This window comes from Ictidomys tridecemlineatus, chromosome 12, assembly GCF_052094955.1.
Source record: "Ictidomys tridecemlineatus isolate mIctTri1 chromosome 12, mIctTri1.hap1, whole genome shotgun sequence".
In the NCBI taxonomy this organism is placed as follows: Eukaryota; Metazoa; Chordata; class Mammalia; order Rodentia; family Sciuridae; genus Ictidomys; species Ictidomys tridecemlineatus.
Genome location: NC_135488.1, coordinates 59,141,904 through 59,169,526, shown reverse-complemented (window position 1 = coordinate 59,169,526; position 27,623 = coordinate 59,141,904). Strand labels below are relative to the sequence as shown.

At 42.1% G+C, this 27,623-nt stretch overlaps 1 protein-coding gene across 3 annotated transcripts; it reads left to right on the top strand.

The window, feature by feature from the left end:
- Positions 1–874: 874 nt before the first annotated feature.
- On the top strand, positions 875–27,180 carry Sema4f (ssemaphorin 4F). Of its 3 annotated transcripts, none has more exons than XM_005329388.4 (14): positions 875–1,140; positions 3,335–3,486; positions 4,049–4,108; positions 4,332–4,430; positions 8,876–8,969; positions 18,580–18,699; positions 18,798–18,949; positions 19,557–19,735; positions 19,941–20,088; positions 20,168–20,390; positions 20,517–20,626; positions 20,740–20,900; positions 24,543–24,601; positions 24,849–27,180. In XM_005329388.4, the coding sequence occupies exons 1-14, from the start codon at positions 996–998 to the stop codon at positions 25,457–25,459; spliced, it is 2,313 nt and encodes a 770-aa protein (XP_005329445.1). In that variant the 5' UTR covers positions 875–995; the 3' UTR covers positions 25,460–27,180. The 3 variants fall into 3 exon arrangements, with proteins under 3 accessions (XP_005329445.1, XP_040126890.1, XP_013215828.1); XM_013360374.4 differs by having other exon boundaries at positions 1,009–1,145; XM_040270956.2 differs by lacking the exons at positions 3,335–3,486; positions 4,049–4,108; positions 4,332–4,430; positions 8,876–8,969.
- Positions 27,181–27,623: the final 443 nt, after the last annotated feature.

Below are 27,623 nucleotides of genomic sequence, written 5' to 3'. Positions count from 1 at the left end.
CAGTGAAGCCTTTAAATGACTGCAGCCCCATCTGCAGAGATAAATATTTGTTTTTGTTTAAAGCTACCAAATCCTGAAAGTGAATTTGTTACATTTGTTATGCAGCCTAGATAACTAATACAAAGGGGATGAAAGGAGGAAGCAATAAATACTATAAATTAGAGGCTATAAGTTAAAGACTAAGTGCTTGAAGGAGGAACTGGGATTAGGATGTAGGGGATAGTAAGTTATGGTCAGGACTTGTATTTGCCTTGTATGTAGGATATCCAAGTGAGCAGTTTTTGTCCCTCAATCTCAAAGTTCTACTCGTTTTTGAAGGCTCAGTTCAAATGTCACCTCTTCTGTAAAAACCTTTCTGCTTTTCTCTGGCAAAAAAAAAATCTACATCCCCTTTGGGGCACCTTACTACAGCAAACATGCATAATTTTGTATTGCAATTACCTATTTTCCGTAGTTTGTTTACATTTGGGAGCTCCATTACGACCCTGAGCTAGTTAAGGATAAGGACTGTGATTTTTAGTGTTTTTTTTTTTTTTGTGTGTGTGTGTGTGTGTGTGTGTATCTCTGTGTTGGTGATTGTGTAATAATTCTGAGAAACTTGATGGTTGTATCCATTTACCCACGTATTTTCCCTGCAGTTATGGACATTTGGGTTTGTGGAGTGACTGGAGCAAACTCGCTACCGGAGGTCCTGAAGTGACACCTCCAGCCTGCTTCAGAGGTAGAATTCCCACCTATACCTGGGTCTGGCTTCACCTCTGCCTGGGATGAACCTCTCCTTCTCAGTCCCTCCTGTACTCAATTCTGATTGGCTGGAGAAAGGAAAACGGCCCGACATTGGTTCCTTTTAGATGGGCGGAGCCGGGCTGGGTTTCGTCTCTCGCCTCCGGCCGAGCCGCGCCGAGAGGACCCGAGTGAGGCCGAGACCAGCGGCCCAGTGGCCCGGAGCCGAGGTGGCTGGACGCGCCCCACCCTGCAGCCAGGCGGAGCCAAAGATGCTGGCCTCTGCCTCGCGGCCCCGCCCGGGCCCAGGGCCACCTCGGGTCTTACCCTTGCCACTGTTCCTGCTGGCGGTGTTGAGCGGCACCGTGTCCGGCCGCGTCTCACGCTCTGTGCCCAGGACCTCGCTTCCCATCTCTGGTAAGGTGCGGACGCCTTCGTCCTCAGCCCTTTGCGCCGCGCGCAGCCCTCGCCCGCACTTGTTCACACCCACCCGCTTCCTATCCTGGAGAGCAGCACCACGGCCCCCTCAACGCCTTGGACCGTGCCCCCCGCAGCGCCTAAGCCCCTCAGGGACCCAGACAAGACCCCGGCACTCTGCTGTTTCACCCTAGCCCTAGCCCGGGCCTCGCGCCTCGGCATCCACGACACACCCAGGTTGCTCCCTCAGACCCTTATTTCCAGGACCGCTAGATAGGTCAATCCCTTACCATGCAGAGGAGGATACTGAGGCCCTAGGTGGGCTTGGGAGTTCATCGGGGTTGTCCATTTAGAAGTTCCTTCTCCCTTATTCCCCTAGTCCCCCGTACCTATACCTGTGTCGAACACTCCAGTTTGAAGCCCATTCCATTCCCAGGCCTTTCATTCTTTCATTTTAATTCAACCACTCCCTGGATCCCCAGCTCAGCATTTACATTTTCTGAACTTCATTTCCCTATGATCAGTTCAATGCACCCTCTGCTATCAAGCCTCTTACCCAGCTCACCACCTCAGTCTTCCAAACTCAGTCCCTTCTCATCTCTGACACTTGCTCCCATTTTTCCATGAATCAGATTCACTTTAACCCCCTAACTCCCTGAACCTTCTGTGCTCCCTCTGATCATTCCCTGCATCGACTGTTGGAAACCATTTTATCAGTTGACAGTTAAGTTTTGCTTAAATGGTTTTGGAAGTCTTCAGAAGGAAAAAAGAAGAGTGGACCAGGTCCTTGGAAAAGATGTGAAAGAAGCCAGGGGATAGATACCACAAGGTTAAAAGTGGTCATTCACATTTTAGAGACTCTGTTGAGGTGGGCATGAGTGTGGTATGGACCTTTGTTTTCTTCTTAGTGGGTATGGAGGCAGACAGAACCAGTAAAAACCAAGAGTACCCTTGGCAAAAGCTTACAACTGGGTAACAGTAATTTAGAGTCTAAACTCAGGTCAGAAACATATAGGGATGCTTGAATCTCCAGGGCAAAGTTGTGGTCAGAGCCTGGGGTTTCAGTTTGTGCTGGAACAATAGCTAAAAAATAAGTTGAGGTTGCCAGGCTGAATTGATGTCCAGAAATCCAGAGATGTCTAGAAGGCAAGGTGAAGCAGAGCAGGGAAAACAAAGGAGGTTGGGTAATTCAGAACTTATACTAAGCATGAGAGAGCAGGAAGAATACAGTGCAGAAATAAGCACCAGTGGAACAGTGGATGGGTGGGGCTCACCTCAGCATAGCTAGGAATGAATGGGTTGATGGCTAGGTATCACCACGAGGACACTCGACCAGCTGAAACTTATAGAGCAGAGTTGTATAGGGATAGGATCCTCAGAATTAGATTAAGCTAAGAAGGTAAACACATATGAAGTTATTTTTAAAATGAGTTTTGAATGCTGAAAGGGGTTAGATTTGGCCAAAGCAGAATGTAGCCATAAAGAAGAGAGGGACTATTTGTTAAATGTGTAGTACATGCCAGGTGCTTCCACATATGTTATCTCACATAATTCTCTCAACAATCCTGGATGGTGTTGTTTACAGATGAGGAAAATGATGCTCAGAAAGGGCAAGTAATGTATTCAGGATCATATAGTAAGTGGAAGAGCCACATTTAAATCCAAACTGGTCCATTTCTGAAACACATATCTTTTCCCACTACACTAAACTACACCTTTTTAAGTGAAATAGGGTGAGGGAAGGTCAAGGAAGGTGGCTGAGAGAGGAAGTAGACTCCGAATGTATTGGTAAAAGAGTAAAACATTTATAAGTAAAAAGTAGTTACTATTAAGCAGGGTTCAAAAATAAAACCCCACAATTTAGAATAGTACTTATACCTTTTTAGGTGTATTTTCTTAGGGATCACATTGATATGAATAGAAATCATATTCTTAATATTTATGCTGTTATTTATATTTTTATGGAAAAAGCATACTTGACTGGATTGCATGCTAAATATTCTGACATCATCAGTTGTCTTGGGGTAGTGTAGATGGTCGACCTGTCAAGGTGCTGTTTTTTCCCTGATTGCTGCCATATAAATGATATTTTGGAAGAAAACAAAAATTGGCCTTTCGGCTTTGCTGTAGTAGATCCAACCCTTACGAAGCAATAGCTGATATCATTCTTCCCTTTCCCCTTCCCTTTCTGCAGAGGCTGACTCCTATCTCACCCGGTTTGCTGTTCCTCATATATACAATTACTCTGTTCTGCTTGTGGATCCTGCTTCCCACACACTTTATGTTGGCGCCCGGGATACCATCTTCGCTTTATCCCTGCCTTTCTTAGGGAAAAGATCTCGAAGGGTGAGTGATGAGAGTGGGGAGGTCCCCAGGCCCTATAGCATGTGGTTAGAGCCATAGTTTTATGGAATGTGGGTGGGGGAGTTTTATAATAACTCAAGATATAACAGTAGTGATACTAGAAGGGAGGGATTATCCACTATCTTAGCCAAGTGATAGGGATAGAGTCTTGATATCTAGGGAGACTATGGGAGAGATTCAGGGTGATGGGGAGGAGGCTACAGTGTCTGGGTTTTAGGGAAACAGCTTCCAAACTTTTTTGGTCACACATTAGTACTATATTGTTACCGGTACACAAGTGTGTACTTAAAGGAAACTTTCCTTGAAATAGTATTGGCTCTTCTATATGTGTGATACATTGGATAGATTCTATTTCATTAAAACAATGTTGGTTGTGGTTTCACAATTGATTACTTACTAATGGGTTGGAATCTTCCATTAATAAATTAAAAAACAGTGCTCTAGGAGATGTCAGAAGTTCACAAATTGATGGAGGTTGTCAAACTGATCTCAAGGGAGTTTGGGGTGGGGGACCTGGGGAAAATGGTCACTACTCCTTTCTCAGATTGACTGGATGGTGCCTGAGGCTCACAGACATAACTGTAGGAAGAAAGGCAAGAAAGAGGTAGGTGTAACTAAATTCAGGCTCTGTCTTGAGAGTCCTTGAGAACTTGGCCCATCCCTGAGTTGATGTCAGTTGAACTCCCCTGGAGTTCTCTCATCCCAGGCAGGGATGCTGATACCATCACCTGTCATCCCTAATCCCCAAATTGCATCTAACTGTCTTGATCCTACCTTACCCTTCCTTGTACCTGCTGCTTCTGATTCTAACCATCTCTAACCCCCAGGACGAATGTCACAATTTTATCCAGATTCTCGCCATTGTCAATGCCTCTCATCTCCTCACTTGTGGCACCTTCGCTTTTGATCCGAAGTGCGGGGTTATTGTGAGTGACAGGGGTGGGAGGAGAGGGAGAGGGAGCCTGCACCAATGTGAGTTATGTCGGGGTGGTGGGTAGGAGGATGGGAAGGGTTTTCTGTGAGTGACCAAGTGGGGCATGGTTAAAACAAATACTGTGCATGATAAGCATTGGGATAAGGGGTGTCCTCACAGGGTGGAGCCTGTGTCAGCTACTGAGGGAGGGTAAAAGAAGAAGGGAGACAGGGAAGTTTTCTGTATAGGGTGAGGTATGAGATGCAGTGAGATGGTAAATGAAGTTAGGGATGCTGGCTGGGCTTGGGAGAGGCCAGATCCAAGAGAGCCTTTAGAAAGCAGAAAATTAGGTTTCTGTTGCCCTATGAATACTTTGGCCAGGCACCTTGGGCCTGTTTCTTAATCAGTGTAGCCCATGCCTCCTTCTTCCTTCTATAGCATGTGATTGTTTCTTGCCCCCTTCCCTTCCCTTCCCTCCACTGTCAACCTCATTCTGTGTAGGCTCTGACTTTCAGCTCTTATACCTTCTGATGTCACTGCCCACTAATGTGATGCCCAGTACTCTGGCCTTCAGGGTGGATACTCTGTCAACCACCTTTTATTCTGGATCCTGTTCATTGCTGCTGAAAACCTGGGCTTCATTACCCTCAATCCTAGGCAATCTTGGGACACATGAACACCCAATGACATCTAGTCTAGACACTGCCCTGTTCCTGGGATGGTGATTGTTTTTGAACTTTCAGCTTTCTACATCAGTTAAACATTGTTAGCACAGTCCTCTAGCACCACACATTTGTGCCTAGGTCTTAGGTGAGTAAAAAACCTCACATGTCTTTTGTATTCTATTTAGTACAACAGCTCTCTTTCTTGATCCTCATCCTTAACTGTGGATCTTAACTGCCCTGTTCTGTAGTTTGCTTTGATCCAGTAATCCACCTGGATCAAGTCAGTATGTATTTCCAAACGCCTCTTTGTTACAGACCAGCCTCATATCTTGGGGTTAGAATGTTATAATTGCATATGCTTCAAATTCCAGTCCCTCTGGTGACCCTTGGAGTTAGTTGAACTTAGGTTAAGTCCTTTCACATAAAGCAGCTGATGGGTTCCTTCCAAAGGTCTGGATAGTTCTCTCATCCTGGGAAGGTTTCTTATTTCAGGTTGATGTTGAAAATCTTTACACCCCATTAGGTAATATTGAGGGTCTACTTTCCTTCAGTTCTCATCAAGCTTGAAGTAGTAGTAGTACTGATACACATCTAGATAAGATATCTAGATGGAGAATGTTCTGGACATATCTGTTAGGATTGGTGTGACTTGGATCCCTATCCATTCTTGAGGAATGTCATCAATGAAGAGTGAAGCCAGGGTTCTGTATTCTGCACTCTCACCAATCTGACTCTTTCTCTGTATCCTCTTATCTAACAGACTCATCAAATTCTTTGATCAAAACTCATTTATACGAGAAAGAGATTAGCTTAACCCTTCAAGCCACACCCTGAGCCTTATCCTGCTACCCAGCAAACTCACTCTCCTTGACCAAGTTCTGGCTTTATCCTTAGTGCTGAATGGCTCATGTCCTAGACAGATGGCATTGAAACTATGTATAATTTTCTGAGTTTTGCTCTTTACACAACAACTTGCTCAGAGCTGATCATGGAGAAATGAAGGTTCTTATAAAAAGGAAGTTTAAGTGCTGTATCTAACAGCTCCAACTTTGAAGTACTGTCCTTCATTGCCAGCTTATCAGATGGTAGAGGGAACATAGTTTAATTTGATTTGTTGAAGGAACTTCAGCAGTTACCAGAAAAAAATTTTAGCTGCTAACAATAATGATGACCATTGCGTCCAGTATCTATGTAGGCTTATCACTACTTTATATTCTTGTTTAATTTTTTGTAACCACATCATGATATTTAGGTGTTATTTGTTTCCATTTTGTAAGTAAGGACAGAGTTCAGAGAAGTTTAAGTCCCATATCTAAGGTTATATAGCTAGCAGAGGCAGAACCAAAATTGAAACCTAGGTTTGTCTGGTTCTGCTCTACTGTCCTGTCCTACTAGTTCAGGCCACATTCCCAAAGACCTTATCTGGCTTCCATTTCTTGTGGCATTTGACATGTTTGGTGTACCAGGAGCTATCTTTCCTCATCTTTTTTATTTACCTACCATTTGGGCGAGGTCCTTTATATGCCTTCTATCCACCTCAACAAAGACCAAAGAACTAGTTCTAACTTCAGTGCTTTCATGAGAACCTTTCTATCAGCCATGGCTTACAGTTTGAGGGACTTGCTTCCATTGCAACTGATTTTGAGAGACTGTGCTAACTGACACCATGATGATGCAACACATAATCTATATGTTCTATATGATCTATTTCTCTATATTCTGCAGAGGATATATTAGAAAGGTCTTGCCCTTTTCACACTCCAGTTGAAGGTTATTTTGACCATAGAATAATCACAATATGTCTAGTTAATAGAATGCTCACTTTCTCAAAGACTAGATGACATGATGATGGCATGAGGGGGCTAGTTTTGACCCATTGAATTGTAAAGGGTTGATAAGCAATCTCTTTGAGAAAGTCTAGCAGTCAAATGAAAACATGAACTAGGGTTTGGAAGACATCAGACCTGGAGAGTTTGAGGAATGATTTCATAGAAAGACTGGAAATACAAGAATGAATGAGACCTTTGAAAGATATATGAAAAGGATTATGGATAGATTCTTGGAATATACATGTAGAGGCTCAAAAAGAAGGAGCTAGAGAAGTGACAATTAGATAGGAGAAAGGACTCCAAGAAGATAAGAGTTTCAAGAGCCAAAGAATAGAATATTTCAAGAAGGAGAATGAATCATAAGTAACAAATGGTATGTGATGACTGAAGAGTGAGAACTGAGAAGAGACTCATCTTTTTAGTCTTTGGTAAAATGTGAGGGAGCAGTTTTAGGCATAAAAATGAGACAACATAATTTGTTTTCTAGGAATAATAGGTGATTTGGTTTGGCTAGAACAAAGATCATTTTGAGAAGCAGTGGAAAATATATAGGTTGGACTAGAATTTGTACTCCAGGCAATGGTGAGCCTTTTTGTCTTCCTTTTCTCCAAAATCTACTATCCAGTCAGTGGCTGATACTTTGGAAGATTAATCTGGAGTGGATATATAAATAAACTGGGGATGGGACCAGAGAGCATGGAGAAAGGAGGGCACTGCTATCATTCAGGTGAGAGGGAAGAAGGCAGCTGCAAGCAGCAGGTATTTACTACATTTCCAGAGTGCCCAAACACCTTGATATCACCAAACTTGTTACCTTTTTCTTCAGGGGAAGATGTTTCCACTGCCATACAAGTGGAGCACTTGTGCCTCTGTGGCAATCCATTAGGCTCTTTGGACCCAATATCTCCTAATTTGGACACCTCAGACATCTCATTTTAATAGGCCCTCTTCAAGAGTGTCTCGATTAAATAAAATCTTGTTTGCATCTACAGAAAAGAGATGAGGAGTCTGAATGGGCTGGTAGTATACTAAGCTCGAGAGATATAGATCTATGTTACTCTTTGATTAAATTCTGTTAATTCTGTTATTCTACATCACAGTAATTAAGCCATAGCCACACCAGTTTGTGAGCTACTGATAGCATACCTGGCATTTCTGTGCTGTAACTTTGATTCCCAGTCAGCCATAGTTGACTTCCCTCTCAGTCCTAGGTTGAAATCATCTGCAATTTCCATTTTTAGATTTTTTTTGAAGGATTTCTTAGTGCTGGATGCTAGACTAAGGTAGCTTCTGACTGGCCCTGGTGGAACTCTTTGGTCTCTTGCTTCCCACCCAGGTCAGTCCTTAGAGGATGGTACTTCCTTTAAAATCCTTGAATTCTCATCTTAGCTTCAGGTCATTCTTCATTGACCTTATAGATTCCCTTCTCCTCTTGGATGTATGGCTCTGGCACTGTCTTTCATCTTTGGGGTAGTAGAAGGAGGATGCTCCTTTTTTTTTCCCTAGGCCTTGGGCTTTAGTCTGTCCTCTGTCAGCCTGCACTTTTATTTGCCTTTCCTAAGGGCTCCAGTCCTGAAGAGACCTGCTTTCTTCTCTGGTCCTCTTTGTCCTGTAGCATGTTCTCTAGCTAGTTGCAGACTCCACAGTTCAGCAGCATTTCAGAGGAAAGACCCATATCCAGCCTTGTTGCATTTTTTTTAGGGCCATCCCAGGTAGGCCTTCATCAGGGCATATAAATTGTGGGTATTGAGAAAAGAGGACTAACTTGTGAAAAAGGGGTAGCAGAGACGGTAAATGAAGAATGGGGGCAGGGAATCAATAATAGTGACTTAGTGTGGGGATAATAGTAGAAGGAATGGGAGGTGAAGGGGAATGGGCTTTTCTTTCATCTGACCATCTTTGTACTTCTCACTATGAACCTTCCCTGTGACCCCTAAACCAACTGCCCCCCTTCTGGTCTGTAGGATGTGTCCAGTTTCCAGCAGGTTGAAAGACTTGAGAGTGGCCGGGGGAAATGTCCTTTTGAGCCAGCTCAGCGGTCAGCAGCTGTAATGGCTGGTGAGTGGGGAGAGACAAGAACCTGTGATTTCTTGCTCTAATTGCCTCCTTCCCCACCCCTGCTGTTGGAATTTCTGTGTCCTTTCTTTCCTTGGAATGTCTATTATTCCCATGTCTTTTTTTAGCCTTTCCTGTTCTTCCCTGAGTGCCTGTGACCACCTGCTTTTTCCCACAGGGTGTTATTTCCCCAAAGTTCTCTCCAGAGAATATTTCCTCTGCTTCTCTATGTGAGTGTTTCCTCTGTTAATGTCACTTTCTTCTCCCATAGTATTTATTTTTTTGTTTATAAGAGGAATATACTACAATGCATATTGTAATAAATTTGGAAAAAATACATAAAGAAGAAAATAAATCTAGAATAGCACTGTCTAAAAATCTTTATATGATGATGGAAATATTCTGGATCTGCACTGTGCAATTCAGTAACCACTTGCTATTGTGGCTGTTGAGCCCTTGAGATGTGATTAGTACGATCGAAAGAAATAATTTTAAGTTTTATTTAATTTAATGTAAATGGCTCCATGTGTCCCAGTGGCTACTGTATTAATACAGTTCTAGAATATCTCTTCTTAGAAAACCACTGTTAGTATTTTAGGATATTTGCTTCTAGCTATTTATTTATTTAGGGTACTGGGGATTGAACTCAGGGGCACTCAACCACTGAGCCCATCCTTAGCCCTACTTTTTATATTTTATTTAGAGACAGGGTCTCACTGAGTTGCTTGGTGCCTTACTTTTGCTGAGGCTGGCTTTGGACTCACGATCCTTCTGCCTCACTTCCTGAGCCTCTGGGATTACAGGAGTGCGCCACCATGCCTGGCACGTCTAGCCTTTTAAATGTGTGTGTATACCCATATATACTTATTTTGCTTACATTTGCTGTCTAGTGTTTTGTTGTTTGGAGGAATAAGCAATGATTGTGAAATAAATTCCTGTGGGTGCTTTCTTTGAACAATACATCTACAGTTGCTCAAGTATGGAAGTCATTCTGGAAAATGATTGTCTAATTCTTTGGTAGCTAGAGAGCAAATTGTTTTTGTCTTACAAGACCTGCATTTGTGGTCAGACCATCCCACATCCGCCTTCCAAATTCGGGGAAAACGCAGCTGTTTTCTTCTGATTGTATAAAATAAGCAGTTCCATGGGAATTTTATAGTACTTTAAATGTTTTACCCCATGGATATAATTTTGAATTTTATTGTGTGAATTTATACCATAGATATATACCATTCATAATATAAAAATTCTTTGTAGAGAGACTTTTAATGACATCATTACTCACTCCCTGAGCATACCATGAATTAAACAACTCCAAATTGTTTATAAATTGCTTTATTTAGATTATTTGAAGTTTTTTCTATTCTCCATATTGCTGTAGTAAACATTTTGGTTCACATTTTTTTTTTGTCCTCATTTTAGATCATTTCCTTAAGATGTCTAGAAATGGATTACTACAGCAAAGGGTGTGAACATTTTATGGCTCATTATCTGTTGCTAATTGAGTTTTTAGAAACGGTGTACCAATTTACACCCTAAGCCAGCAATGTATGAGAGTGTTTTGTTTTCTCACATAAATTTCACTGTAATGTATTGTTGCCATTAAAAAAAAAACTTTGTTAATTTAGTACTAAAATGGCACATTGTTTTAATTGATATTTCTTTGAATATTAGTAAAGTTGAACATCTTTATGTTTTAGGACTTTTTTAAAATTTATTTTTTGGCAATCCTCTGTTCTTGTTCTTGGGCCAATTAAGAGACTATTAATGTCTTAAACTTCTTTTTGTGATTATATGTTTTATCCTTTTTTGGTTAAAGTAAGGGGTGCTTTACCATTGAATTGCATTCCCAGCCCTTTTTATTTTTTATTTTGAGACAAGGTGTCACTGAGTTTCTTAGGGCCTTAAGTTGCTGGGGTTAGCCTCAAACTTTTGATCGTCCTGACTCAGCTTCCTGAGTTGCTGGGATTATAGGCATGTGTCATGGCACCTGGCTCACCCGTCTTCATTTAGAGAGCAGATAAAATTTTTTCTTACTAAAAAATTCTCCCCCCAGTTTCACTCTTTGCTATATTTGGAACTTATTTTGATGAAAGGCATGAGATGGGCAACTAAATTAATTTTTTTCCTATCTAGTAATAGTTAAATCAGTTACTTAGCATCATTCATCATATTAATTTTTCTTTCTTCACTGACTTTTTGTCAACTTTATTATTTTTTTTTCTTTTTTTTTATTGGTTGTTCACAACATTACAAAGCTCTTGATTTGTCAACTTTATTATAAAATTAATTTTTATCTATAGTTTTGAACAGTATTTGTGTAAAACAAAAATTAGAATGCAGGATCTAATGATTTTTTTCTTTTTTTTCTAAGTTTTTCTTATGTGTGACTTCATTTTTAGAAAATGTATTAAAAGCTATACAGATGAAATCATTCTTTAATCATTCAGTTAATGACTTTCCTTTTCAGGGAAAAAGCTTTTAAAAGTGAGCATAAAATATTCCAATTGCTTGGCTTGGTGACACATGCCTGTAATCCCAGAGGCTCCGGAGGCTGAGGCAGAGGATCGTGAGTTCAAAGCCAGACTCAGCAACAGCGAGGCACTGAGCAGCTCAGTGAGACCCTGTCTCTACATTAAATACAAAATAGGGCTGAGGATGTAGCTCAGTGGTTGAGTGCCCCTGAGTTCAATCCTCACCCAGTATCTACCCCCGTCCCCAAAAAAGTATACCAACATTATTAAGATTATCATCATTTACTCTTAAAATTGATGAGGACTTGTTTATCCTTACGCATGTTTGAATAAAACAATATTTTTCTTGGCTTTTTGTCAGCATCTTTGCCAAAACTCTGAGCAAGCCATTGGTATCATTAAGAAAGATTTCTTGAGTTTCAGTCATTGTAAATGTCTCTTGATTCTGCAAAATTGTTAATTAGCATAAATGACTTTGAAATGCAATAATCTAAAATAATCAATTAACATACTTTATTTCAAGCAATAATCTTTAAGCATGTGCAAACCTCTACAAATAATTTCTTTTCAGCCGCTCAGTGAATTTGTATTAGGATATGGTTTAAGAAGACTAATTTCATAAATAAAATCATTATGTGACAAAGTGGAAAGAGCACTTTCAAGAAGGTTTCAAGTTATTTTTATTTTTTTCCCAGATGATAAAATTCAGCATTGCCCAAAGGAAGAAAAACACAAAGGAAAACAATTCAGATTTGTTTTTTAGCTGTTAATTGACAGAGGTGATCAGAATTCACTTTCTAGTTTAGAACCACCATCTCCAGTTAACATAGGAACTCTGTCTCTAGTTGCCTCAGATCTAAATCACAGTCAATACCAGTATTATAAATTTTCATCTGTGGTTCTTATTTTACAGGGATATCATTTAAAAATTTTCTTGGTTTACATAAGAGCCAGTATTCACTTGGGGCTTTTAGTATTGATCCACTGTGCCCTTCTGTTTTGAAAATGGCACTGTAGAAACTTGTGAAAACAGTATGTAAGGACTAGAACCAAATTTCCCAGTTAAAAATCTATGAAAATATCTTTAAACATAAAAGAGATATTTTGAAATTAAAAGAAAGAACTTTTAATAATTAAAGTATTTTTAGAATATAATAACAGAAGTATTTTCTTAAATTATAAAAATTACAATGTGCATTGTAGAAAATTAGAAAACAGAAATGTTATAAAGAAGAAAGTAAAATTTTTATTTGTAGTTCTATCATCACAAGGTAATCAATATTATTATTTTGGAGTGTAATGAGGATTTTCTTTAACTGTCTATGTTTCTTTAACTGTCTATGGGTATTTATAAGTAAAATATAATTATGCATATTTCATTTGGTATTATTAATACTGAGCATTTTCTATAGTAGTTATATTATTATTCAAAACATGATTTTTAGTAATTGTGTACATTTCTATCAGATTAATGTGGATAATTTAATTATTTCCATATAAGTATACATTCAAGTTTTAAAATCAGTTATTGCTTTTATAAATAGTGTCACAAGTCAGACAAATTAGTGAATGCTTATAACCTTAGCTACTTGGGAGGCTGAGGCAAGAGGATGTACTTCATTGTTAAGAGTGCTCTAGGTTCAGTCCCCAGTACAGGGAAAAGCTACAACATAAATCTTTTTATATAAGTTTCATGTTAATTCTTTACATGAATCTAATTAATTGCATATGAGTCAACCTAAGAAATGGAGTTGCTATGTCAGGAAGTGTAAAGATTTTTTATAGGAATCAGTAGATTTGGATAAATTATTCTCAGTCCCACCAGTAGTAATAAGAGAGCCTGCTTTATCGCACCCTTGCCAGTCCCAAGTAATATAGTGAACAAACATACAAAGAGACAGTGTCCTTCTCCAAAGTCCAATTTAATGTGTATTTTAATTGGTATTTCTACTAGTGATGTTGAAAAATTTTTCATGTGTTTATTGGTACTTATATTTCTTTTGGGAAAAGCCTTATAAATCTATATTTCCAATATGACATTAATTTATACTACACTTAGATAAAAGTAGCAAAATGATCTTTATTTGCACTATTCAAATTTATAAAATTTTTTAACAATCACATCCACATTAGTCTAAAATCACGAATATTTTGACAGTAACATTCATGCTAGCCTAAAACCAATCTTGAGTCCTTCTCAGTCTCCTTGGTGGATTCTTTGTCTTCTGCTCATTCTTTAAATGTAGGGGTTCCTCAGGCTACCATCCAAGAGCTTCTTCTCACTCTAAATAGTTGTGATCTCAGCCAGGCATGTGACTTCTTTTCCTATTCCATTCAAATGCCTGTCCAGTCTGTATGTGTTTCCCAGGTCCTGAAGGTATAAAGCACATACCCAGCTACTTTTCAGATGCCTCTGCTTGGATGTCCTGCAGGAATCTCAATGCTCATCATGCTCCAAACTCAGCTTGTCATTTTTATTCACCTTCTCCAAACCTGCTGTTCCACCTACATTCCCTCCTCTGAGTGCTTAGCGTCATTGGATATCAGCAAGATTAGCAGTCATTCATATTTGGTCTTCCCTTACCAAAGGGAACAAAATGGGCTTTCATCAAGATGAGCAGAAAAGCTCAAAAGCTTTTGCTTTTCTCTTTGGGAACTCATCCTGTGATTTTTATCCACTGCTTTCAGACACTGCATCTTGTGATAATGCATCTGCCAAGGAGCTCTACAAATGTTCCAAATGCACTGGCTTCTGCCAGTGTTTTAGGTCCAAGCCTACCTCTTAAATGCATGTATATCTGCCCCAAGATTGGCATTCATACACTGAAACAAGACAGTTAATAGAAATCCATCACAGCCAATAGAGGGAAAAGAAATGTAAACACTGTAACTCCAAATGGCTAATTATGTTCTACTAATAGGCTGTTAGAAAAAAAGAAGAGGGTAGCCAGCTGGCCTAGTCCTTACATAAGGAAATATTGGAGTAGGAGGTAACTATTCTGAAAAGCATCCGACCACAAGAAGAAAAGGAAATGGAAAAAGCAAGGCCAGGGCATGTTTACAATTTTTTAAAAACCAATGAACATATACTTCCTATTGCTAATCTCCTTTAGAAGTGAGCATTTGACATCAGAATGGAAATTAAAACCCCCATAGTGTAGGAAAAAATTCACTGCCATAACACACCCCTTGGCCTTTCAGTATTGGGTTAGTAGCACAGTGTAAGAATCTGTTTCACACACAATTATGATGTTTTTGGCTGTGATTCTTCATATTCTGGGGTGTTAATTCTTTATATTACTAAAATGAAAATATCTTAGTTTTGGGGGTTATAAAAAGAGAAGATACTCACTACAAAAAAACATTCAGTGAATACAAAAAAAGTATAAAGAGAACAAAAATTGCTTCCAATTCCATTAGTCAGAAACAAAGCATCATTAACACAGTAGAGTTACAGCTCCTTCAACAATCTTTCCTATTCCTGCAGGCATATATGCATATTTTAAAAAATAGAAATAGTGCTGAATTAGCTGCACATGGTGGTGAATGCCTGTAATCCCAGCAACTCAGGAGGATTGCAAGTTGAAGGACAGCCTCAGCAATTTAGTGAGTCCCTAAGCAATTTAGCAAAACCCTGTCTCAGTATAAAAATTAAAAAGTGCTGGGGATGTGGCTCAGTGTTAATGCTCCCTAGATTCAATCTCCAGTACCTAAATAAGTAAATAAACAAATAAATAGATAAATAAATAAATAGGGCTAAATTTTCTTAACCCCAGTAGTGTTTTTGTTTTTTTTTTTTCCCTAACAAGCTTTTTCACTGAACTCAATTGTAGATATCACTCTCTTTTACCCATCATCATTTGCCAATAGCTAGACATGTACTAATGTTTACTGACTTAATCCATTCAGCAATCATTTGCCAAACAATTGCACATTAAAAGATATTTTATTATATGAACATTGCAATTTAGTTGCATTGGAATTGAGTTTGTCTTGGAGACTCTTGGGCCTGCAGTGTCCTGAGTCCTCCTCTGTACTCCTGTCCTTATGACTGTGATATTTGCTTACACCTATAGCTGATAACACCCTTCTCTGGGTTAGTGAGTGTGAAGGACTGTGACAAGCCCCCTGGTATTTCTGGAGCATCTGGAGCCCTGCTATTTCCTCCTGACTTGTCTGATCCCTTATCCTGTGCCTGAGTGTCAGTGACCCTCTGCTATTCCACCCTGAGGATTGTGTTCTCTTCTGCATTTCTAGGTTCCACTGTTGCTGATTCCTCCATTGATCTCTTTAAACCTTGGGACCCTTTTCCACCATCCACTGCTGGGTCTTTGCATGGTTTCCTGTGGTCCTTTACTTTTTCCAGAATAATGATTGTTTTTCCTCAACTTTATATCCTAAGCCATGCTCCCTAAATATTCATAACTGTCTCCTATAGCTCATCTCCTTTCAGTCTCAAGGTATCTATGACACAGTTTTGATGAGAGTTTGGCTTTTTACGAATTTTGCGTAATATTTAATCTAGGGGCATTTACCACTGAGCCACATCCCAGGCCTTTTTTATTTTTTTATTTTGAGATGGGGTCTTGGTAAGTTACTTAGGACCTTGCAAGTTTCTGAGGCTGAGGTTGACCCCTAACTTGTGATCCTCCTGCTTCAGCCTTTAGAATTGCTGGGATTACAGGTGTGTGCTACCACATCTAATGTTTAGAGAAAATTTTAATCCAAGCTCTTCTGTATCCACATTTTCCCTCCTTGAAAGTACGAAGATTGGTTTATTTGCTGCTCTATTTGCTGACAGGACCTATGACCAATGTTTGTTTTTTATTTCCAGAAATTCTCTGGAAGATAATGGGTTGTCATTTTATAGCTCCCACTCTCTTCTGGCAAGTCAAGCAGATGGCCCTTTGAGATTTCATAAGGAGATATAACTAACATACTGAATAACTGCCATGTGTCACACCCTTGCTAGGGCTCTGTAATTATCTCATCTAATCCTCAGCATTTACTTTTATCTCTATTCTAAATTTGAGGAACCTGAGGTTGAGGGAAGTTCATTTGTATCATACTACAAGTATATATTCAGGGTTTCAAGCCAAGTCTTCCTGGCCCTGAAACACTTAGATTCTTTCCACACTTTAAATGATGGAACAATTGCCCTTCCTAACCCTTACCCATGTTTTCCACTCTTCTCTGCTGCCCTCAGAAGCTTCCTGGCCATTTTTTGCTCTTGAGTTTTCAAGACTGGTTATCCTACCAGTGCCTGTGGCACACCAGCTTCTCTGGAGCATCTCCAAGATGGTTTTGCTTTTCTCCATGTGGTTCTACTCTCTTCTGCTTCTGGAAGCCAGTGAGCTCAAGCCTTCATGGTCCTTGCTGAGATTTTTGTGCACCAGCTTCCAATACACAGCCTCTTTTTTTTATTAAAAACTTTCATTGGTACGTTGTAATTATACATAATAGTGGGATTCATTATGCCATGTTTATACATGCACGTAACAAAATCTGATTAATCTCATTCCTGGTATCTTCCCTTTTCTTTCCCTTCCTCCTACCCCTCATCTGATTGCCCTACACTATTGATATCCTTTCTGTTATTATTGTTGTTTTAATTAGTGCATTATAATAATACTTACACCCACACCCACACATTCATGGTGGGATTCATTGTGGTACATTCATACACATCAGCCTCTTTTGCTTTCTCCTGCTTCTTCAGTCTCCTGACCTTGCTTTATTTTTCTTCCTGGCTCTTACCTTTGTGTCATTCATGCTGTGACTTAAGCAGAATGTGTGATGACTTCCAAGTTGCTGACTCTGGCCCTGTTTCCCAGATCCTTCTTATTCATTGCCTTCTGGAATCTCTGACCCATGTCCTGAAGCCATTTAACCCTTAGTCTGTCCGACAGCTGAACTCACTTTCTCTCTACCTTTCCCCATCATGGGCCTTCTCCTGTCATTTCCTGGCTTGGTTAATAATAGGGTAAATAATAGGGTAAAGCCCATGGTAGAAGAGACTCTTCACAATTGGTGCCCGTCTCTATCCATCCAGCTTCATTTCTGCTCACTTGCCCTGCATGACAGCTCCCTCTGGGCTTTAGCCGCCAGTGTCCCATGTCCCCAAACGTGGTTTTCCTCTTTGCTGCTTGTGAAGACCTCTTCCTACTGACAAATTTCTCATTCTTCAGAGATGCTACTCCTTTAGGAAGAGGTAGCTGGATCCACTCTATTAGTTCAAGCCTCCTGGTGTCTTGACTCTAGGCAGGTGTCCGTGACCTGCTGCTGCCCTGATTCAGTTTGAGTCCTTGACAGTGTTACTAGAGGTGGCTATAGTTCTTTCCCACTCAGTGCACAGAGCTGCACCTCCCTCCTGATCCAGAGTGTCTTGGATTTCTGTCTTCTTCCATACCCACCATTTGTGTGATGCCTCTGCCCCTCTTCTGTGCAGGAGGGAGGACCCCATTCCTCTGTTGCTTCTCCAGCTGTTTGTGAAACCTCCATTCGTCTTCTGGGCTAGTGTTTTCAAAGGAGGCCTGAATCACTTGCATCAGAATAATTGATTGCTTGTTTTTGAAATGCAGGTTTTTGGGATGCACCTCTGCCTCCAACTTTGAATGAGAATGCTGGGTCCAGGGACCTGCATTTTTATCAAGTCCCCTAGCAATTCTAGTATAACCTACATTTGTGACCTGATCTAGGGCAGTACATACCCACCGATGTTCAGAAAGAATACTAATTTCCTTAGACTTGACCATGGTGGAGAACTGACGTAAGACTGGAATGTGCTACAAGCCAATGCCCCTCCTGGAGAGTCACAATATAGTTAGTTAGCATATTGTAACAGCACAAAACTGCCCAAACAAACCTGGTTTCCATAGGAGAGGCCTTCATTCTTGCTTTGTGCTAGTAGACACTCCAGCAGTTTCCCTTAACCCTGGTTTCCTTACTGTCCCAGGAGGTTTATTTCTATGTTTACTGGTAATCAGGGGATTCCTGTGATGTACTCAGTGGTGTCTGGCACTTAGTGGGTGCCCAGTTCTGAAAGTTGCTGCCCTGCTTTATTCCCTGCTCTGCCTGTGACCACTTTTGCTTCCCTCAGTAAGTCTTTGATGCCTTGTCTCCTCCCTGTCGCCCTGCAGGGGGCGTCCTCTATGCTGCCACTGTGAAAAACTACCTGGGGACAGAGCCGATTATCTCTCGGGCTGTGGGTCGTGCTGAGGACTGGATTCGCACAGAGACCTTGCCATCCTGGCTTAACGGTGGGGAGAGGGGAAGGGGAGCCCTGGGGCACAGACTGGGTGGAGATTGGGTGATCCTAGCTGTGTCTGTGAGGATCTGAGGCCACTGGTCTCCCCAGCCCCCGCCTTTGTCGCAGCGGTGGCCTTGAGCCCAGCCGAATGGGGGGATGAAGATGGAGACGACGAAATCTACTTCTTCTTTACTGAGACTACCCGAGCATTTGACTCATACGAGCGCATTAAGGTCCCACGGGTGGCCCGTGTGTGTGCGGTGAGACCCCCATCCCAGCTGTCTGTTTGGTGTCTCCTGCTCTCTTCCTGTCTTTTTCTCTCTGGGCCTTTGCATCTCTCCTCTGTCTCATGTTTTTCTCTGCCTTGATTTTTCTTTTCCCCTTGGGAGCTTGAGGAGTGTGGGGGAGGGTCCCTGCCTCTTTCACCTCCACAATTATCCTTGTGACATAGGAGGTGGACATGTGTAGAGGCTAAAGGCATGAACTGGTAGCACACAGACTTCAGTTCAATCCTGCTTTACCACTTACTGCCTTTGTGACCCTGGGTAGGACCTTTATCATCTTTGACACTCATCTGTAGAGTTAGGATAATAACAGTGTTGACCTGTAAGGGTTAATCTGAAGGCTAAACAAGGTAACACTTTATACACTGTACACAATTGACTTCATCACTGTCATTATAATTGTGACCTCATCCATCTTTGTATCTCATTGTCCTCACAGTTCCTCTGTCTGTCCTTGCATTTTTGTGTCTCCCCATCTGTCTGTGGCTACCCTGAAGTCAGGGAGGAAACTTGGGTTGATCTTTACACTTCTTGCCCAGGATTAGTCTTCTAAAGAGAATTTACCATGTGCTTGTCACTCCAGGGAGACCTTGGGGGCCGGAAGACCCTCCAGCAGAGGTGGACGACATTTCTGAAAGCTGACCTACTGTGTCCTGGGCCAGAGCATGGCCGGGCCTCCAGTGTCCTGCAGGACATGGCTGTGCTTCGACCTGAGCCTGGAGCAGGGACCCCTATCTTTTATGGCATCTTTTCCTTCCAGTGGTGAGAAGGAGAGTTACAGGGTGGGAGATTTGTGAGGTTGGTGCAGTGTCAGTGCTGTCCTCTCAGAGGGGTGGACCCTCCCCCACTGGCTGTGTGGCTCCCCACACATTTCCTCCAAGAGAGGAGGTCTTTTCTTTCTACAAGGGATGAGTTGCTGTCCCTCAGCTCTCCCCAGATATTTGGTTCCAACCTGTGACTCTTTCAGGGAAGGGGCTGCAATCTCTGCTGTCTGTGCCTTTCGACCACAAGACATTCGGACAGTGCTGGATGGCCCCTTCAGAGAGCTAAAGCATGACTGCAGTAGGGGACAGCCTGTCATGGACAATGATGTGCCCCAGCCCAGACCTGGAGAGGTGAGGGGGAGGGTGCAGGTCTTCAGCACAGGCCTGAATTAAAGAGCAAGAGGCGCCCTAAGCCCTGTGTTTCCTTTAGTGCATCACCAACAACATGAAATTCCAGCAGTTTGACTCATCACTCTCCCTTCCTGACCGCGTGCTCACCTTCATCCGAGACCACCCACTCATGGATAGGCCAGTGTCTCCAGCTGACGTCCACCCTCTGCTGGTTGCTACGGATACAGCCTATCTTAGAGTCGTGGCCCACAGGGTGGCCAGCCTCTCAGGGAAAGAGTATGATGTGCTCTACCTGGGGACAGGTACATTGAACAGTCAAGCATGTTATATACTCCCATCCCACAGAGGGTCCCCTAATACATACGGGCATCAGAACCCCATGCACAGAGACAGTTATGCCATTATTCTTGATCCTTGCTGCCTCCCAGAGGATGGACACCTCCACCGAGCAGTGCGTATTGGAGCCCAGCTCAGTGTCCTTGAAGATCTGGCCTTATTCCCAGAGCCTCAGCCCATTGAGAACATGAAATTGTACCATGTGAGTTGTAGATTTTTGGCGAGTCTGGTGGAGAGACATCTGAGTCTAGAGCCAGTTATGTGATCCTGAGATCTGGGAGATTCAGCATTCCCCTTCCAATTCCCTTTCTGTAGGGTTGGCTCCTGATTGGCTCCAGTACTGAGGTAATACAAGTGAACACAACCAATTGTGACCGTCTCCAGAGCTGCTCAGAGTGCATCCTGGCCCAGGACCCTGTCTGTGCCTGGAGTTTCCGGCTAGATGCGTGTGTGGTCCATGCTGGGGAGCACCGAGGGTAAGTGTAGCTGGACTGGTCTCTTGACTCTTGTCTCAGAACTCTGTCCCATTCATATGTCTGTTTGCTTCTCAGTCTGCTAATGCTACCCTGTTGCTCTGTGTATTTCTCTTCTGTTAGTGTTTGTATCACTTTTGTGTCCATCTGTCAGCCCATATTGATTCATCTGTCTGTTCATCTGGTGCTGTCTCATCAATGTCTTTGCCTCTGTGCTATGCTAGACCTGTGCTGATAGTGGCACTGAGTCTATGTTAGTCAAATGACAGTCAATGACACTCCATGTCAGACAGTGGGACTGAATCTATCTCTGGTAGATGCTTCTTAGTTTTCATCTTATAGGGGCTCTCAGAGGTGTTTTCACAGTCTCCCACTCCCTCCTTCCTTGAAATTCTCTCTTCTCTTGCCTTCTATGACTCTGTGTTCTCCTGCCACCCTATTGATTCCTTTCTCATCTAGCTGCTGAGTACTGGTATTCCTCAGGGCTAAGTCCTGGACCCCTTCTCTTTACACTTCAACACTCTCTCTAGGTTATATCAGTGCCATCTGAGTGCTACTGCTGACCACAAATGTGTCTCTAGCTGAGACACACTCCCTATCCAGCTGCCTACCTGATGTTCCCCTTGGATTCTTCATAAGCAACTCACACTTAACAAGTCTGAGATTGTACTGTTGTTTTCCTTTTTCCCTCACATGCTCCTTCTCTGGTCCTTATCTTGATTAACTGACCCCCTTTTTTCCAGGTTTTCAAGCCAGACCTTACGTGCATTATATTGCAATTTGTATTAATTCTAGCCCCCAAACCTATCATAGGTCCACCTTCTTCCCTTCACCTCTGCTGCTACCACCCTGGTGTAAGCTCATTACTTCTTAACTGGACTGCTCTAATAACCTCCTGATTGATCTTCTCTTGCTCATGTTGTGCTCCTATCATCCACTTGCCATTTAGCAATTAACTTAAAAATACACATCATATTTTGGAAGAAAATCCCTGACATTGTTTGTGTTCATCCTAAATATTTCAACATAGATCTCTACCAGATAAGGACTCTCTTTAAAATATTTTTACTTTTTTGTAGGAATTTTTAAACATATTCAAAAGTAGAGACTAATATAATGAGTTTCCATGTATTTATCCCTCCGCTTCAAAAACATCAACTCCTAGCCAATCTTGCTTTAATCAACACCCTCACTTTCTACCTATTGTTTTGAAGCAAACCTTAGACATCCTGGTACTTCATCTTTAAATCTTTTCATGTATCTCTAACCTAGAAAGATTCTTTTAAAAAGATAATCATTATATTATATAATGGATATCACCATTATCATACCAAAAATTTAATTTCTTAAGTGTCATTAAATACCTAGTCAATTTCCCCAGCTAAATACACTTAAAAAATAACCTAAGTTGGAATTTAAGTAATGTCTATCAAAATTGATATTGGTGTGTATATATATATATATATTGCAGTTGTAGATGGACAGAATGCCTTTATTTTTTTTATTTCTATGTGGTGCTGAAGATCGAACCTAGTGCCTCACGCATGCTAGGCAAGCACTCTGCCATTTGAACTACAGCCCGAACCCTGGTTTATATGTTTTTTTAAGTGTTTTTAAATCTTTAATTGAGATATCAATGGGGTATTTTTGGTCAATTGTTTGGAGCATGCATTTTTTTAACCTTGAGATTTCTCTGCTTGAAGCCTCGTTAATTTACAGTCTATTTGTGTATCCCAGAACCTCAAGTGTGAATGGAACAATAGCATATTATAGAACTCTGATATTCTGTAGAACCACAATATTACAAATCCTTTAGAAGTAAACAGATTAATTACAAATGTCAAAAGATCATGAAACTTTAAATGATAACTGACATATAGTCAGTGTTTTCATAAAATTTAATTTTGTTTTTCTGATATTCATTTTTAATTATAAGTGTAAAATCTTGTACCATCTCTTAATCAGACTTGACATTTTGCCAGTTGAGGACATAAAGTAATTCTAGGAGGGCAGGATTGTCCTGCTTTGCTTTCTTTTTTCTTAGTATGATGGATTAAACCCAGAGGTGCTTAATCACTTATCCATATCCCCACTCCTTTTTCATTTTTTATTTTGAGACAGGGTCTCACTAAGTTGCTTAGGACCTTGCTAAGTTTCTCAGGCTGCCTTTGAACTTGGGATCCTCCTTCCTCAGCTTCCCGAGTTGCTGGGATTACAGGCATGTACCACCAGGCCTGGCAGCTTTGCATTTTCAATCAAGAACTGTGACCTGGTCTTTTAGTTTCTTTTGGAAAAACTTTAAATGTCTAGAGAAAAGAAAATGGTTTATTCTTTCCTTTCTTGTTATAATATTTATTAAAATAAAAATTTTACTGGCCTTAGGTGTCCTTTGTATTTGAGCCTCAAAGGTTCTCTTTGGGATATATGTGAGTTTGAAGGGTGTAAGAGGAGGAGCATGGGGTGTGTGTATATGCCAGTGTCCTAGTTTGATACTTTTGAACATTCTGCCCTTTATATCAGTTCATCCAAAAGAGAAAAAAACAGACTATGACATTCCTGTGGTTACAGCTGTACATATGGTCTTCCCGTATTTCCCACTTACTATTAGACTCAACAGCCAGCCTTGTTTTACCCTGGAAATTTGTGTTCATTCATACCACTCTTGGAGCTTATTTCAGGGACTTTAATTTATACTGAAGGAATTCACACTCAAATGGAGTCTGCCTCTAGTCTAGGCTTTCAGGTGTTCAGACTTTTTACCTGGCCTTCACTGACAGCCTTAGTAGAGATCTCATTGGTATCCATACCTCTGAGAGTGATGCCATAGAGCTCAGCAGTGAGTGGTCCATCTTGCCATTACTGTTCACCCACATCGTGGAAATATCAGATTGTGTTGTTTGAAACATCAGGGCCAATATATATTAATAGCTGTTGGAGAAAGTGAGTTCCTCCATAGACAAGCTACTTTATGAAATTAAAAGTCATCTCATCCTCACAGGATTTTGATTAGCATTTATAGAAAAGGAATTTGCTGTTTTTCTAAACAGAAAAAGAGAAAAAAAAAACCTCTAGTTTATGTGTGTGTTTGTGTGTGTGTCTCTCCCGAAAAAAAATCTTGTGGTTGTGGACAATCAGGTCCATTTTTTAGAAGATTATTATTTCTTTTTTCTTTTTGCAGTACTAGGAGATGAATCCAGGGGTGCTCCACCATAGAGTTATATCCCAACCTTTTTTTTATTTTTTTGTTTTAAGACAGGATCTCACTAAGTTGATAAGGCTGGACTTGAACTTGTGATTCTCCTACTGCAGCCTCCAGAGTCGCTGAGATTACAGATATGCACCTCTGTGCCTGGCATTTTTGTTGTTGGTATTGTGTTGGAGATCAAATATTCTCATTTGTTTTAAAGCTCACCCACAAAACACCTTTCTAGCAGACCATGGGCTTCTAGAAATATATGTAGAATTTGATATGGCAGATATCATGAGGAATATGAGGTATTGGGGAAAATTTAGGTGATGAGGAGAATGTTAACTAATTCTAGGGGTGATTTATTTGATGATAGAAATGTAATCTGCGTGTGAATGTTCTGTGATACTGAGGAGGGTAGAAAAGAATGGATTTAACAAGTATTCTCCTCTCTTTAGGTTGGTCCAAGACATGGAGTCGGCGGATGTTTCTTCTTTGTGTCCCAAAGAGCCTGGAGGTCTGTATGGTTTATGAAAACTGTGGGTGGAGTGGCTAAAAAGGATTTAAAAGTTGTCCATTTTATACCTACTTTAAAATTTGGATCCTGGAAGACACGGCAGCCAGTGTCCCAGGGCCTTATCCTTTTTGGGCATCCCCTTTTCAGCTTTGTCCCCATCTCATATCTGATATCACCCCACATTTCTCTCTCCTGTACCCCCAGACTATAGCTTCATCACCTTTGTGCCTGTGCTGTCTCTCTGCAGAACACCCCGTAGTGTTTGAAGTTCCGGTGGCTACAGCTGCACATGTGGTCTTGCCATGTTCCCCCAGCTCGGCATGGGCATCCTGTGTGTGGCACCAGCCCAGTGGAGTGACTGCACTCACCCCCCGGCGGGATGGGCTAGAGGTGGTGGTGACCCCAGGGGCTATGGGTGCTTATGCCTGTGAATGTCAGGAGGGTGGGGCAGCCCGTGTGGTTGCAGCTTACAGTTTGGTATGGGGCAGCCAACAAGCCCCTGCAAGCCGGGCCCGCACAGTGGGGGCTGGACTGGTTGGCTTCTTCCTGGGGGTTCTTGCAGCATCCCTGACTCTCCTCCTGATTGGTCGGCATCAGCAACGACAGCGACAGAGGGAACTTCTGGCTAGAGACAAGGTGGGCTTGGACCTGGGGGCCCCACCATCTGGGACCACAAGCTACAGCCAAGACCCTCCCTCTCCTTCTCCTGAAGATGAACGGCTGCCTCTGGCCCTGGCCAAGAGGGGCAGTGGCTTTGGTGGCTTCCCTCCACCCTTCCTGCTTGATCCTTGCCCGAGCCCAGCCCACGTTCGGCTAACTGGGGCTCCTCTAGCCACATGTGATGAAACATCCATCTAGAGCCAGGCAGGTGACCACTAGTGCATGAATGACCACTGAAACAAAGTGATCACTGAGACCAGGGTCACGGGGCCTGGAAGACCATCCTGGCCTCCCAGTGTTCTTTGAATCTGAGTGATCACCTAGATTTCAGTGTCTGCCCTCTCCAGGCCTTGATGGACTTGGGGAAGGGTTTTTGCCTCGATTGTGATTCCCATGAAAAATCAGAACTGCTCTCTGCAGGGAATCCAGCTTCCCCTCCCCACCTCTGAGCCTTTGTAACCCTTCAACCCTGACCTCCTATCTTGAGCCCATTAGGTTTGGGGAGGGGCTCAGAGCAGTGACTGCTCTGGGTGGGCCTGGCCAGAAGGAAGAGCCATGGAGGTGGGTAGGGCTAATGTGCACTGACTCCTCAGGGTGGTTCTGCTGATTCTCCAGTTTAGTGATTTTCTGTGGGGAGTGCATGATCCCCATGCATCAACATGAAACCTCTGCCCTGAGATTCTTCCTGTCCCATTTTCCCTTCCATGAAAGAGTAGGTGTAAATACATTGGTATTCATAGGAGACATGGCCACGTGTGTATGAATGACTGGGCCGAAGCTTAGGTGTTTTAGGGGTGGGGGTAGAGGAGGGAAGGTTGGAATGGGTCATTGCCTGCAGAACTTATACCCTGTAGCCAGTCAGGAAATGGCTTTCCTTTCCAAAAGGAAACTAAACACTGCCCTTCTCCCCACTTCCCTACAACCCTTCTGTAAAATTGGGTAGAGAAAAGCTCCTGAAGTGACCTTCTAGGTGGGAAGGGCAGCGGTACATGTGACCCCATCCTTCTCTTTGTTTTTGCCTTCTGGCTGCCACCACTGCCATGCCACAGCTGCTCTTTCCCTGGCTGCAGTGTAGGCTGAAGCCCCTTTCCTTTACTCCCAGTAAAAATGAACTTAACAACATTCTAAATATTAGGGGATGACAAAAGGGGGAACAGTCACAGGACATGTAAGCAGCTTAAAGATAGGTGTGCATCAGTGACTTTACTCAGGGTGATACCATTGCCGCAAAGCAGGAGTAACCCACCTGGGGCCTGTGGACTCCCTAAAATTGTATGCAAAATATTGTCTGTACTGTGTGTCTGTTTTTTTCTGGGGGAAGTTTTATGGATTTCATCAGATTCTCAAGGCCTTAATAAAGTTAAAGGACCACTGCCTGTGGTGACCACTCTTGGGCCAAGCCAAGGGGGTGCCACTCTGTGGCAGCTCCTCCTGGCCTTGCCCTGCTGCCTGTGGCCAGTCCCTGGACTTACTGCTCCTGGAAGCCTGTTTATTCTGTCCATGGAAGCTGGGTTCTGTGCACATTTGAAGAGACTGTCAACTCTGACCAAATACCCAGACCTCTTCCTGCTTCACAACTCCTGCGTGCTCTAGGCTTCTCCTGCTCAGTCCCGGTCTTGGCCTGTGTATGTGCCTCATTCATCCCTGGTGAGGGATCCCCTGAAACTCCAGTGAATGATCCTGCCCTTACCAGTTTTCTGCTCTGTTTTCCTTGGCAGCAGCCTGTGAACTACTAGAGTCCCCTTGGGTTTGGAGTTATCAGTGGTATTGCCACTAATAATATGATCTTTGATATGTAATCTAACCTAGGGACCTTGGTTTATTCACCTGTAAAGTGGGGATAATAATACCTACCTCAAGGTTGCTGCAAGGATGAAATGAGAAAATATATAAAAAATAAAGCACTGTCTGTACCAGTAGATCCTGTTATTATAAACAATGACTTATTAAGCCATAATCATATGACTTAACCATGTGATAACCATGACAGATGCAACCACTGTGATTCCCATGCAGTGGAAAGAGGGCCACTTCCTCACAGACAGCTTGTCCTGGGTCATCTCTGGCCAGATCTTAGCCAGTGTGTAGGTTTTAGGCAGATCTGTGAGTTCTGTAAACTTCAGATGTGTCTGACCTTTGTGACCTGATGGTCCTTGTATGGGGGTGGAGGGAGGCACCATGCTATTTGGTTAATCCTCCTGCAGCCCTATTTGTTTGAGGTTATGGGTTGATTTCCCTTTGCAGGAGAAGAGATTTCCAAGGGGACAGGAATCTGTGGGGTGAGGGTAAAGAAGAGTGTTTTTTTTTTTGTTTTGTTTTGTTTTTTTAAGGAGAGAAGGAGCTAGATCACAGTGGATTTGGG

What these genes read in the sequence shown, in the direction of transcription:
- Sema4f (XM_005329388.4), top strand. Translation starts at nt 996, where the DNA reads ATGCTGGCCTCTGCCTCGCGGCCCCGCCCGGGCCCAGGGCCACCTCGG. An exon ending in GACCTCGCTTCCCATCTCTG is followed by an intron (nt 1,141 to 3,334) that starts GTAAGGTGCGGA and finishes CCCTTTCTGCAG; the next exon opens with AGGCTGACTCCTATCTCACC. An exon ending in CTTGCCATCCTGGCTTAACG is followed by an intron (nt 18,700 to 18,797) that starts GTGGGGAGAGGG and finishes TGGTCTCCCCAG; the next exon opens with CCCCCGCCTTTGTCGCAGCG.